Raw genomic sequence first — 14990 nt, 5'->3', positions numbered from 1 at the left:
GTGTACACACCTGCGACCCCAGCACTCAGGAAGGTAGACACAGGAAGATCTGGAGTTCAAAGCTGTCCTCAGATACATAGTAAATGGGAGGCCAGTCTGGGCTACACAAGACCCTGTCTCAAAAAAACAAGACAACTTCTGTCCCCAGGACAACCAGACAGGCTGTCAAGAAAAGCAGTGAGTGGGCCGCCTTACTAAGATCAGTCTGAGAAAGCCTAAAAGACCAAATGGCCACATTTAAACATGGCCACTCCATAAAATTCAAATATGTAGAGTAAATAATCCCATATCCCACTGCCTTAAAATGCACCCTGTCACAATACTGCATCAATATAATTACATATTTCAAAATCTGTATAAAATATTACATGGAACAAGGAACAAAAAAAATCACTTAAATCCTTAAAAAGTTCATTACAAAGTTGATTGTATAAAATGCTAAAACATAATCCATGTATACAAAATGCTGTTGTTTAAGAAAATAATGAGACCCAGTTTTAGAATAAAATAATTTTATACAAAAAGAGGGTATTGCATTCAAATCAATATTTTTAAAAAAAATTTAAAAGAAATATTAAAATGCATTAGTTCAGAACAGCTGTAAATGTGGGTGCTTTTACACAGCCTTGTGGTTGTGCGGGTACAACGGAGTCAGTCAGCTGAGGAGCATGGCCCGTGGCTGGGACAGTCACCGCCGAGATGGGTACTTGGAAGACCAGTCTATCCTGCCGTGCACAGGCTGCGCAGCTGGAGGTCGTGGAATCAAGCCAGGCGTGCTCCTGGGCTGGGTGTGAAAGAAAGGCCTCCCTGGGTGAGGTCTCACGGCCTTGAGGGAAGAGTAGCCTGCAATGGAAGAGAAATGCTGAGTGGCACCCAAGCCAAGTGCAGGAAGGCCAGCACAGGGACAAATGTCTGCAATGGACCGACAAGGGGTGTGTGTGTCTGTGTGTGTGTGCACGCACGTGTGCCGATTACCTCCTTCCCTGTCTCCCTGCCTGCAGGCAGGGAGAGATCTGTGGGAAGACTCTATCATCTGTAGCGACCCCAAGTCTCTTTCTTGCCCCTATGCACCCTGCATTTTGGCCTCTTCACTGTTTCCTGAATTTCCTAGGCCTTATCTGCTACATTCACGGTGCCTGAGGGCTTGCCCACTAACTTCCTCCCCACTTTTACTGTCTCCTTTGTAGTGAACTTTCTTTGGCTCCTTGGGCTTCAGTCCCCAAGTCCCCACTTTTTGCCTGCTTTGGTTTTTTTCTCCTTAGCATTTATGCACATCAGACTTAGAATATGTTTATACACTATTCACTCACACCTTCTACAGAGTGCTGCCGGACTCTGTCTGCAAATGCTGCTCCCGCCACAGAGCAGCTCAGGAACTATTGCACTAACTTACAGAGGATATGAACTCACCGGGGGAAGGAGCTGCGAGGGGTGCCAGCTGTACCCTCTGCATAACAGAACCGATTTCCTTTTTCAGAAAGGAAGGGATGTAGCTTCCAGTCAGTCCACTAGAGCTCGTAGAGCCTGAGCCAACTGAGGGGAGGAAAGGAAAGCTCATTACTACAAAGACATGCCCACGGCACCAAGAGTTCAGGAAAGTACGGTTTTACTTCTGAGGGAAAAAGGAGACTGAGTAGAGCTTTGAGAAGCCATGCCACCATACCACAGTCAGAAAGGCCACCACAGGCAAAGGAAATGCCTTTCCATGGGCAGCAACTAAATGGGAGGCTGTTAAACTAAGCAAGGGACATAGTTGATAGTTCCTGTGCTTTTCCACAAGAATTGGTTTAGCTGTTCTGAAACTTTTTTTTCTACTCCATCTTATGGAATATTCTTCCATCTCAGTGTACACAAATTCTGAAATACAGCTGACTGTAATTCACTTAGCAGATTCGCTTACAGATCATATGTAGGGTTAATCCTAATGATTTATTTACATGCTATAAACACTAACTATCCTGTTGATAACTAGAAAAACTAACTATTCATAAAGTTACTTTAAAATTTATTTTCATTGTGTTTGTATGATGTGTGGGAGTGTCACGACACACATGTGGTGTTAGCAGACACCTGTGGGTCAGTTCTTTCCCTCCACCTTTTCATGGTTCATGGAACTGAGTCTCCAGACTTGCCCAGTAAGGACCTTTACTTGATCTCACTGGCCCCAACAAAAATGTCCTAAAAGGTCACTTTATATGTCTAACTGCCATCTTCCCTTTTTGCTTTTCCCTGCTTTCTTTTTTTTTCTAAGGCAATTTCACTACAGAGCCCAGGCTGACCTCAGATGGGCAGTGTGCTAGCCTCCTGAGTGCTGGGATTATAGGTATGTGCCACCAGGCAAAGCTTGTTTAAATCACTTCCACTTGAAAGTGTGCTAAGGGCAGACTGCATACTACCCTTTGGCCTTTGTATTCTAGGAGGTTAATGGTATAACTTGTGAATAATATATAACTATGTTATAGTTATTAACAAAGACACATGGACAAGCCTAAACTTAAAGGCACACAAGGGCAATGGAGAATGGTATTACTGACCACTAAACAAAGTTCCACCTGTGAGGAAGCATTAATGTACAGCTGCATTGTCTTGACAGCAAAAAAGGCATTTGATAACTGCTTAGGGGATAGTGGGAAAATGTCCCAGAATGCACTGTCCTATACTGGTTAGCAAGGAGACAGGAAGAAAAATGAGAGGAGAATTTGAACAAACACTCTATCACCCTCAGGAAAAAAATTATCAATAGACACAAGGAACAAACTTCATTCTTAAGACATACAAGTTTAGACACAGGACAGCATTTTATGACAGATCAAGATTCACTTTAGCCTTGGGTGCCAAGTGTCACAATGATGAGGCACTAACTACATCCAGCTGAAGCAACATCTATAAAGCCCGAGATGGGCAGATCCTTAACCTAAAATGCTGATTCTAGCCGAGGGCCTGGTGGCTGTGTGCAGGGAAACAGATACAGTCATGTCCACCCTGGCCCCTCCTGATGAACAAACTACAAACAGCCATTCACGGGGTCAGAAAGCAAGGAATGAATAGTGGTCCAACATAGTAACAGATAATCCAGTACAGTGATCCAGTATAGTAACCAGTCATGGCACAATATAGCCATACATATACTTGCTACACACTTTATTCTTTAAAATATGCAAAACACTGAATTTCATTGGAAAACTTAACATCTAATTAGGCCTGGTGTGTGTGGGGTGAGGTCAGGAAGCTTAGCTAGACTCTGAGGCTTAAGTGTGTTCTTAGGTGGCATGATGGGTACCTGGGCATGGTATTCCTACATGAACCCTAATGGAAGAAGGAGATGAGGGGCAGCGAGGGTTAGGGGCGTTCTAGGTGCTATGGCAGAGCACTCAGCCAGGCAAACAGCACAGGGAAACTGTCTACCTGCCTAACCATTTTGGAGGACTTTATTTAAAAAACAGCAGGGAGGGCCTGACAATCTGTCCACTTTCCAACCAGAAGAGACTCTGATGCTATGTGCAGGGTAGGTTCACCAGTCAGAAAGTCCAGCTGGAGCACAGAAGATGTGACTTCAGGAGCCAGGTGTCCAAAGCACACCAGGGCATCAGAGGTTAGACTCAGTAAGTCTGTAAACTTGTTTTTGGCTTCCTCCTGGGTCAGGGAGAACTGCTCAACTCCCCCACCCCCCTGAGGACAGAACCTTAGCAGGAGCTGGCTGAACCCCCTAGGGCTGCTGGTAAGAAAGGGGGAGAAGAGCAGAGAAACTGAAGAGAAGCCTGTGTCTCAGACTGAAGGGCCTCATCCCATAGTTCTCTAGGGAACTTTCTCCAACCCCACAGCATCAGAATTTGCCTCTGGTCACTCGGGAGTTAATCACTGTTACTTGCCTGAAGTTATTTTGCTCACTACTGATACAGTTCCTGAAGATTTTCCAGAACTGGACCATGAATTTGACGGAAGAAAGTCCTTGCCTGGATTTGGGAGCATGCCATTTCTTATATTTATTCCTAGAGGAGAAGAAATGAGTTTAAAATACAAAATCAACCAGACAGACAGAAGCAATGGCACATCTACACAAAAGAACATTAACCAGTCATAAAGAGAACAGGGTCTCAGCATCTGCCTGATATGGACTCTAGCCAAGGGAAATTTAGTAACACACAAAGAAAACAATTACACTATTTCACTCATATGTGGAGTCTATCTTTGGTTTTGAGCCTAGCCTTACTGAGCAATCTCTCCATCCTTATACATGGGATTTTTTTTTTCTTAAAAATTCAGATATACAGAGATTATAAAACAAATACAGAGAGATAATTCAAAACAAAACATCAAAACCCCCAAAACCCAAGGCAACAGTTGTTACCAGGTGTGCAGGGACAAAATGGAGAAGACGTGAGGGTGTGTCAGAGAACGGAGAGCAATCTGTGAGTCTGCGCAGAGACCCTGACAGTCTTATCACCTAAGAACCACAGGCAACATGACTGTGCTACATATGACATCTTTTCTAAATTAGTAGATTTTTTGCTGTTCTTGCCATAAGAACAATTAATGGTAACTCCATGACATAGTGGACACTTTACTTTGTCACTGTTAGGTCCAAAGCATATCCACCCCTCCCCCACTCCCAGCAGCAGTGCCACTGACAAGGTTGTAAATGACATTCTGGGCTCAGCTCAGGCCGGACTCTGACAGGGTAAACAGAAGGGTTGTGGGTGGATATACAAAAGCTCTAAACAAGCATTCCTGCAGAACTTGTGACGTGGGTTTCTGTAAGCTAGGAAGAGCCACAGTTTCCCTTATCCCCACTGCAGCAGACAGCATCACAATGCAGCATCTATTAACACATACCTGCAAAACAGTCTAAACTTCCCAGACTGGTTCCCACCCCCACCCCCACCCCCACTCCCACCCCAACCCTGTAGCTACCCTCTTCCTTTAAAACCGGTAAAGCTTTTACACCTTTTGTTACTCTCTGACCTTCAAGAGATAGCCATGTCAACTCTGAATTTCCCCAAATAAACCATTCCTTTCGCTCATGGAGTGGTCCAGTTTGGTGGTCTCACTGCACCCTTGCTGTGCTGGTTTGGACAGCAATGGCCCCCACAGGCTCATGGATTTGAATGTTTGGTCACTAGGGAGTGGAGCTACTTGAGACGGATCAGGAGGTGTGGCCTTGTTGGAGGAAGTGTGGCACTGGGGGTGGGCTTTGAGGTTTCAAACGCTCAAGCCAGGCCCAGTGTCTCTCTCTTCCAGCTGTTGGTGGATTTGGATGTAGAACTTCCAGGTCCTTCTCCAGCACCGTGTCTGCCTGTATACCACTATACTTCCTCCATGTTGATGGTGGACTGGACCTCTGAAACTGTAAGTCAGTTCCAATTAAATGTTTCCTTTATAAGAGTTGCCTTGGTTATGATATCTCTTCATAGCAACAGAACAGTGACTAAGACACATGCTTACAGTCACCCCAGTACATTTCTTACTATTTACGTATAGCCTGTGGCATTAGAAATATCTTAGTCAGACATAGTAAAGTTTATTTGAAATATAAAATAAATCTATACCAAAGTTCAAAAATGAAAGTAATACAGAACACAAAAAAATTTCTGTGGTTAAAACAAACAAACAAACAAACAAACAAACCAGCAAACCCAAAAATACAGAAACCTGACAGATACAAAAGGAAGAGGCCATCTTTGGGTGGAACAAATTGTCTCATTTGTGGGTAGTCTGGGAGGTTTTCTTATGCTTCAGCTAACAGATCTGTCCATGTCTTGCCTTTCCAGTACCCTCCCTCAGGAGGACTCCCTCGGGACTCCTAAACATTCTACTCCTCCCTCTACTTAGCAACACTTACCAGTGACACTTAGGTTCTCTCCAGTCCTCACCGATACCCCATGCTACAGCTCTGTAGCCCCTGGCTTCTTTTTGTATCTGTTTTCTGAGGTTCCACCTTCTCTCATGGCCTGGATCGCCTCACCATGAGCTGATGACATCATTGGGCGTACAAGCCTCATTAACGCTGCTCCTTCACATGCACGGCCACCCACCCAGGACAGCACATTGAAGCCATGAAGCGGTCAAGATCAACGTTTACTATGCTCCATGCTCCTGCCAAAGCCAGGCTGCACAGCTGTTCTGTAGAACGGAAGCTTACACAGTCTGTTCATCCTCCCCACTCAGCTGCGATGGAGAGGATTCTGTAGTTCCCTCAGGCCTGGATCCCTCCACATTTGTCACCATGTGAACCATCACTACAGACTTCTAAGAGATGTCAAGACCCTGATAGCCTGCCTGGACCTATCATACTCCCAACCTCAAGAGAAGCATCTAATGCATCTGGAGGCTTTACTCCAGAATGTACTTCTAGACTAGCTTCCCCTTTTCTTACCCAGATGACAGCCATAGGATGCTGGACCCTAACTGTAGGCTCATCAACTCCAGTTAAGAACCTTCAAGGATTTTCCCTATCTTAAAAAAATTGAAATTCAGCAAAGTGAAGTGGTACACAACTTTAATCTCAATACTCAGGAAGCTGTCTGTAAGGATCTCTGTAAGTTCAAGGCCAGCCTGGTCTATATGGTGAGTTCCAGTACAGCCAAGGCTATATGGTGAGGCTAAGTCCATAAAACAACAAAAAACCCACGCCAAAACAAAAACCAACAACAAAAAAATGGAATCCAGTTAAGGTCTCCACAGATAGCCCAGGCCACATACCCAGGCCTTCCTCCCTCTGCTAAGCCCTGCACACACTGGCTGGCCACTGTTCCTCTCACAGCTAACTAAGCCTTTCCTGCTTCTAGGCCCTGGTGCTTGCTTTCTCTCTGTGGCCTGGTGTGCTCGCCTCTTGGTTTCTGCATTTGGTTCTTTCTTACTTTTTGGTGCCCAGTCAATTGCTCAGAGGAATCTTTCCTGACCAGTGTGTCACCTCTGTGATGGAGACTGAGTGCCAAAGTCTCACCATGAGCCCGTGAGCGCCACTCACCTTCACCTGCAGGTTAGTTCCATAATGCCTCCGTGAGGCTGTGAAGGTGAAGGAGCTATGTGGCGCTGTGCAATTCTGGAAGGCAGGGTGAGTGTGTACTCGCGTGCGTGTGTGTGTGTGTGTGTGTGTGTGTGCGCGCGCGCGTGTGTGCGTGCATGTGTCTGTGCATCATCATAAAGTTCTCAGTGCTTAGCTTCGAGTGCCTGCTTGATACAGAGACTGTTGAGTTAATTATGATCAGATAATGGTGTGAGGTTGGGATCTGAAGTCCGGAGAGAGGCTTGGGCACTTACCAAAATACATTCAATGTCTATGGTACTTACGAAATACAAAATTCAGTATCTACAGTACTGCCTAGGATGTACAACTCAACTCCTCTCCTGGTTCCCTGAGTAGCAGAGAGAAAGACATGCTCCAGGCACACTGTCCGGTTCTCGCCAAGCCACCCACCTTCAGAAGCTCGGCTCACGTTCCCTACACTATCTCTCATCTCAGGATGCCTATGTAAAATAAAAATGCAAGGCTCGAGTATTCTATGATGTCCTCACCAACTCCGAGGCCGGTGTGTGCTGAGCACACTAAACCACAGAGGCGATACAGCATACAGTGTGAGGCATGCCTACGGCTTCTAAGAAATTTGGATTTCCTCTCATGAGCAATGGCTGATGGCTCTTACAGGGTTTCAGCTCTGCATGAGTTATATGATGTGGTCTATACTGTGGACTAAGGAGGGCACAAGAGTCAACATGGAAGCACTCGTCCTCCAGAACAGGGCATATTTACACATCACGTTTACACGTGATCCCAGAGGCGAGATTGGTTATTGGTCATTGAGGCCATTGTACCCTTTCTGTTACCAGGCAAATAGCGAGAGTGTTTCAAGTAGTGCTGCTTTGCTGCGGACTGCAGGGTCGGAGTGTCTCTCCTCTGGGAGGAAGCCTGGGTGGAGACACTGGTTCCTGTACCCACCGGCTCAGATGGCTTCAGGTCCAAAACACTCTCAAACCTGTATCAAGAGAATGTGGTTTAAGTCAGGAGGGAAGAGGAGACACAGATCCAAGACAGCCTACTCATGGGACACTTGCCGTCTGTCGACAGCACACTTGCCTGCAGAGGGTGTCGTCACTCTGTCTCTTCTTGTTTTTCACATCTATCCTGGTAAGAGAGGGACTGAAATCTAAGTCATCCAAGTCGGCCCAATCATCAGAACCCTTTGTTGACCTGGAAATAAGACCCCATCTTCTCCTGCTCTTTGGCTTGATTTCACTATTTTTCTGTTCCAGGCCAGCTAGGATTTTCTGTGTATACAAATGGTGAAGAAGGAAAAGAAAAAGCAACATTAACAGGGTTTATCTATCAATAGTCTGTGCATATGTCTGTGTCTGTGTGTGTGTCTATGTATATGTAGGGGTGTCTGTGTGTGTGTCTGTGTGTATGTAGGGGTGTGTGTGTGTACGTGCACACATGCTGGGGAATGGAATCCACAGCCTTGTATAGCCACCAATAAATAATTTCTAGTCTGAAATTATTCCCATCATTATTTCCATAGTTACAGTAAGAAGGATTGAAGTATGGTGCTAGCCTACAGGCTCCATTAGTCTGAAAATGCAGACCCACAACTTCTGTCTCTAACCTGCACCAATTTTTTGTAAACAAGACTTTACAAAGTTACATGAAACAAGAATGTAAAAAAGAAAGATCCATGAAAGTATCCTGACTTATTATTCTCTTGCTTTTGTGATAGAACACCCTGACAAAAAGGCCTTAGCGGGCCAGACAGTGGTGGCACATACCTTTAATCCTAGCACCTGGGAGGCAGAGACAGGTGGATCTCTGAGTTCAAGGCCAGCCTGGTCTACAAAGAACTACATCAGACAGCTCAGTGTTTGTAATTCTCCAGAGAACTTAATACTTCTGGCATCGTGCACTGCTTATTTAAAAACTAGCTGAAAAAGGATTTGCATTCGATTAACAACAGCCCAGCATTGACTTCAATTCATCATAATAATAGGTGTACCAGTCTGCAGAGAGAATGACTTCCCATGCTCTAGGATTTTCAAAACATCGTCCCAGGCATTAGGATCTCCCACGATCAGGAACAAACTGGTCTGAGAGGGGAGGGAGAGATAAATTAAGATGTTCATCCATAGATAAAGAAACTGACTCTGTAGGGATGAACAGTAATAATGCCCAGCAGTTCCTGAGTTTTATGAAGTATTAGTCAGGGTTTCTATTGCTGTGAGAAAACACCATGACCAAAAGCAAATAAAGAGGAAGGGGCTTATTTCATCTTACTCTTCCAGTCCATCTCTGAGGGAAGTCGGGGCAGGAACCCAGAGGCAGGAACTGAAGCAGAAGCCATGGCTACTGTCTTGCTCCCCAAGTCTTGCTCAGCTTGTTTTCTTACACACCCCAGGATCACCTGCCCTGGGGTTTTACCACCTACAGTAAGCTGGGCACTCCCACATCAATCACTAATTAAGAAATACACAACAGGCTTGCCACAGGCCAATCTAATGGGGGTGTTTCCCCCTCTTCTCAAACAACTCTAGCTTGTGCCAAGTTGACATAAATACACTAGCACTATTCATGTTTTGATGATATGATATACTAGGTACTATTCTTCTCAAGTATTAACTAAGTCAGTCCTCAAAATAATTATATTAGGTAGACATAATTGTTTTTATTTAACAGGCGAGATAATATGGAACAGAGAAGCCAGAGAACTTGCTTTTTGGTTGCCAAGCTGCTGAGAGCAGAACTCTGGCTCTAGAGTCCACTTGTCAATGCTACTCCGCTCCCTAGCAGGAGCAGGTGGTGGTATGAATGAGAATGTCTGTCATAGGGATGCTTCAGTACGTGTGCTCCACATGGTGGCGCTGTTTGGATAGAGTTAGGAGGTGTGGCCTGGCTGGCAGAGTATGTCGCTGGAGCTGGGCTCTGCCAACCAAACCCAGGCCCCATTCCCTGTGTGCTCTCTCTGCTTGGTGTCTGCAGTCAAGATGTGAGCCCGCAGCCTCCTGTTCCTGCCGCCACGCCTTTGCAGGCTCTAACCCAATGGAACCATAAACCCAAATAAACTCCTTCCTCTCTAAGTTGCCTTAGTCGTGGTATTTTATTAGAGCAACAGCCGGAGGGCTAATACAGAATAGTGCTGTTATGGAAAGCAGAAACTGAAATCAGACCTCGGATCATGAGCCTTCCCACAACCACAGTACTGTGAGGATAAATTCACATGACCTTACGCGCTGAAAAAGAAAATATTTCACACACTATCTGTAGTCAGAAGAAAATAACTGAGATGAAGAAACAAGTGTCTGTGTAGACACTTGACACTTACTGGCTGAAGATTCTTATTGTGGAGGGATGGGAGGAACGGTGGGCTTGGCTTGCCCTCCTGAACATGGCTCAGCTGCTCTGTCCTAGAGGCGTCGCCTTTGTAGGGGTACACAAAATGCTGAGGGGGTTGACGGGCTTGGTTTGGTCGTGAAGAAATCAGTGTATGTGTCTTGGTTGGGGCCTGGGCAGGAGGGGCTGGTTTGATGTAAGGAGGTGGGCCTGTCTTGTCTTGGACGTCTTTCTGTGGTTTTCCTGAGTCCTGTGTGATGATGCCCAGTGGGTGTCCAATCTGGAAGTAAGGATATCGAAGTGCCTGGAATGACAAATGAGATATTAGGGGAAAAGCAAAGAAGGGACAGTAAACACCATTATGATCAATAGACGGTAGCTCGTGTAACCACTACAGGCTCTTAGCCAAACCTGCGTATAAACTAATAGCCTGCATTGGTAATCCCCTTCTGTTTTTCCATATCTGAGCTAACATAACATTTACATATTAGTTGAAATATTTTAAATTATCTGGATAAAGCAAATGGCATGAATCTGGGAATGGTGGGACATGTCTATAATCCTAACACTCAGGAATTTGGAGGTAGGAAGACCAGAAGTCAAAGGCCAGACTTGGTTAAACAAGAAGTTCAGGTGAGGCCAGACTATAGAAGATCTGGTCTCAAAACCAACTGACAAACCAAACATCAATAATAAAGCAGGCAGTGGGTATCTCTGCCAATACTCAGGCCAAATCAAGAATACAATACACAATATACTCAAACCTTCCCACTAAGACAAGCTTTAGAAGCAAGTTGCTATGGATAATTGAGTTTCCGGTTAATCAAGGAATAAACCTTAACGTGTAGAAGCTTATAAGAACTTCTGTATGTATTCCCTAGAAATTGTTAATGGACATCATTGAAAGTAGCATTTTCTTAATGAGTATGGAACATAAGTTATAGTTGTAGTTATAATTTACAATTATTATATGTAAGTGCAGACTCAGAGTCAAACAATGTGGGTACCTTGCCAAAGTCCTGGACTCTGGTGTGTAACCTGAAAAGAAATCTTTGTAACTCTTAGCATTTTTGCAAGTCTGATTTGATTTGGGGGCATTTTTAGGTTTTCTGATACTAGTCCTCCCTTGGTTCTTGGTTCTATAAAACCAAGAATAAAGAACTTAATATTTTAGAGGCATCCTATAAAGAATAAAGTGCTTCATGAGAAATATTCCTTTCTGCCCTCAAACCATTTGTTTATACATCTGAAGTGCATAAACTTTGTAACTCTTTAAGGGTTTGAGAAAGGGACTTTTCCAGCCGGGCGATGGTGGCATACGCCTTTAATCCCAGCACTTGGGAGGCAGAGGCAGGCGGATTTCTGAGTTCAAGAGTTCGAGGCTAGCCTGGTCTACAGAGTGAGTTCCAGGATAGCCAGGGCTACACAGAGAAACCCTGTCTCGAAAAACCAAACCAAAAAAAAAAAAAAAAAAAGAAAGAGAAAGAGAGAGAGAGAGAAAGGGACTTTTCTGTCCCCTTAACCTTCCCCAACTGTCATCTCTCCAGTTATCACAAATCTAACATTAAGCTAACATTACGTTCTTCATATAGCTCTGCTGCTTTTGTAATAAAATATCCCAGATCATCCTCTCTGGATAGAACTGGTCATTCATTTAATGCTCCGAGCAGTATGATGAATTGTTCATGAGCCAAGCTGACAAAAGCTCAAACACAACTAATGCAAACCAGGCTTGCAGGAGGCAGGTGAGTGATGAGAGCTACCTCAGCTCTTTGGGGTACATTTCATAACTTATCAGTGTAGCCCAGGGGAGGGCAGGCAGTCAGAGAGGAGGAAGAGCCCCATTCAGAAGCCCTGCCATCTGGATTATAGGCAGCTTCTATATATACCAATTACTAAAGAAGTGACGAGGGAAAACCACTCAAACTATCTAAGATATAGTTTTCTTACCTACAGAAGAGAAGACAAAAATATTTACCGCGTAGAGTCCTCATTAGGTTGAAATCACATAAAACAGACCATGGCATGTACAAAGTCGTGAAAATGCTAGCTAGCTGCGGTTACCTGCCTGGCTGTATCCACCTGCCCTCTGTCTCGGCTATCTGTTCACGAGCGCTGTCTGTTTATAAGGCGTGGTTACTTTTCGGCAATCCGTGCAGGCTTATCTCTAACTACTGAATGACGCTGATACAGACCTCCAAAGACTCACAGGTACACAGTTCTTCTCTTCTCTGAACTGCTCTTTATTCCTTGACAATTCTATGTTCATTTTCACTGCAGATCATATATATATGTATCACATATTGTGACATATCATGGGAACTATATGCTAATGTTCAAAACAAACACAGTTTAATCTTAACTAGTTTAATTATGCACAAGGTTCAAATTACCTTAAATTCCTTCAGTTCATAGGAGTCAACACTATTTTCAACCATGTTATCAAATGAAAAACTTATAATGTATTTATAGAAATACTCAGAGTTAGGTATAGATTTCCTAAGAAATGCTTTAAACAGAACAAAACAAAAAACAAACAGGCAAACCTGACTAGCAGTTGGTCGTTTCTTGGGATCCCACTGAAGCAAGTCTCTCAGTAGCTGAATTGCTTCACTGCTAGCATTTGGAATTAGAGTCTTTAAGTTATTGGGTATGCACTGGGGCCACTGGAAATTCATAGCACTTGATAGCTGGTAGCCTTCAGGCCAGTCAGTCTGCAGGAAAAGACAGGAAATGGTACTCAGACTGTCACTGTGACTGGAATCAGGGGCCTTCCAGGTGCGCCCATAACAGAAAGACAACTGTATTGTGCCTCCATTGACTTCACAAGGCAGGTGTATATGCTGAGGCCCAGGGCTACCCTAACACAGACTACCCTGCATGCAATCTGAGAAACAGCAGACAAGACCTTGATTCCCATCAGCTTCGCTTATTTTACAACCTTTATGGAAGACTGTCCATCTCTGGAGGACTGAGGGTTGAAGCCCATGGTGTTTTCTCTGCTGTGTTCCCTGACACATGGGTTTTTGGAAACTGCTGATATACTTTTGAGGTGAAAACAAAATAAAACGAGATAAACCAAAATACTGGTTCCTAGTCCAATGAGTTCGTGAAGCCCCACGTATTACTGTACCACCAGCCTGATGATGCTAAAGATTTACACTGAGAAGACAGAAGCAACTCTGTCTGCTCCACTCAGCACAGCTTCACACGTCCCATCTCTGGGCACTGAAGGCTGGAGAGAACCATGGGAAATCTGAGCAGCTAGGCATGAGGTTCTCTCCAGTTTCAACACTACTGTTTTGTAAGGCATGCTGCAATAGAATTTTGACCTCTTCCTGGAGCTAACAGTTACTATGAATACCATCCAATCAGACAGTTCCTGAGAGAATGCTTAGTGTTGTTGAGTATCCAAAAATAATTCCATATAAGTCCTTCCCTTAAAAATATCACTATCTTTAAAAGACAAAACAGAACATTTCTTTTAAGATATAATAATAAAAAATGACAAAGGCCACCAGAAGGGCACATGAAGGAGGAAGGTCAGAGGAGGGAGGCCAGAAGAGGACCTTGACAACATTATCATTAACATGGTGGGAGTAATGATTCATTCAAACAATTAAAAACAAAAAAAACAAAAAACAAGGGCTGGAAAGATGGCTCAGTGGTTAAGAGTACTGACTACTCTTCCAGAGGTCCTGAATTCAATTCCCAGCAACCACATGGTGGCTCACAACCATCTGTAATGGGATCTGATGCCTTCTTCTGGTGTGTCTGAAGACAGCTACAGTGTACTCATATACATAAAATAAATAAATAAATAAATAAATAAATAAATAATTCTTTAAAACAAACAAGCAAACAAACAAAACAACAGGAACTTTGTCTACTATGTATAAGGCCTTTAGTTTAATACCTAGTTCCACACATAGACACATAGACACACACAAAAAAAACAGTGGGGGGAGGAGAAGGAGGAGGAGGAAGAAGAAAAGAGAAGGAGGCGGAGAGAATATAAACATAGAATTCATAACAGCAATGGTACTGGGAACTGGGAAAACAGACACAAGACAAATCTGTGAACAGCACAGAACTTAGATACAGCAGAGACTGGAGAAGCAGCAGGAGGAGTTCTGTGGAGGAAGAAAGGGACACTGATGGTCACTAGGGAGACACTCATTCAAGCAACACATAGACATGGGGATATTCCAGGGTACAGAGCCAGCCTGTCTGTAGGAATGAAGCAAGGAGCTGAGGGGCTGAAGATGCATCAGTGGTTTTAAGTGAAGATCAGATTGTAGGCAGAACTGCTTTTTAGGAAGGTGAGACTAGTCACATACTGAAAGATGCTGGTGAGAAAGCCTGGAAGGCAGAAAGTGGGGGTGGGCACAGGGGTGGGGTGGAAGGTGGGAAACAAGCAAAAATATCCATGGTCCCAGCTCCAACTCCAAAGTGAATCTGCAAGAAGAAACAGCCTCATGCTGGAGAAATGGCTCAGTGGTTAAGAGCACTGACTGCTATCCCAGAGATCCTGAGTTCAATTCCCAGCAACCACATGATGCCTCACAACCATCTGTCATGGGATCTGATGCCCACTTCTGGTGTCTCTGAAGACAGCTACAGTGTACTCATATAAATAAATAAATCAGAAGAGGAAGGAGGAGGGAGGAAGAGG

The 14990-nt window shown here is 44.2% G+C and overlaps 1 protein-coding gene across 4 annotated transcripts in view; it reads right to left on the bottom strand.

The window, feature by feature from the left end:
* Positions 1-495: 495 nt before the first annotated feature.
* Positions 496-14990, bottom strand: part of Ick (intestinal cell kinase) — a 61015-nt gene continuing 46520 nt past the window's right edge. For 2 of the 4 annotated variants that reach the window (XM_028773576.1, XM_028773578.1), the window contains exons 8-14: positions 12862-13029; positions 10308-10619; positions 8075-8265; positions 7813-7973; positions 3870-3989; positions 1411-1533; positions 496-843 (exon numbers count right to left, since the gene is read on the bottom strand). In XM_028773576.1, coding sequence (XP_028629409.1) covers positions 689-843; positions 1411-1533; positions 3870-3989; positions 7813-7973; positions 8075-8265; positions 10308-10619; positions 12862-13029 — 1230 coding nt within the window. In that variant the 3' untranslated portion in view covers positions 496-688. The remainder of the gene's footprint in view (positions 844-1410; positions 1534-3869; positions 3990-7812; positions 7974-8074; positions 8266-10307; positions 10620-12861; positions 13030-14990) is intronic. The other 2 variants (XM_028773579.1, XM_028773580.1) reach the window with 1 other exon arrangement.

Source organism: Grammomys surdaster, unplaced genomic scaffold (assembly GCF_004785775.1).
Source record: "Grammomys surdaster isolate TR1022 unplaced genomic scaffold, NIH_TR_1.0 231, whole genome shotgun sequence".
In the NCBI taxonomy this organism is placed as follows: domain Eukaryota; kingdom Metazoa; phylum Chordata; class Mammalia; order Rodentia; family Muridae; genus Grammomys; species Grammomys surdaster.
The sequence above is the reverse complement of the archived record's forward strand: the minus strand, read 5'-3'. Positions and strand labels throughout refer to the sequence as shown.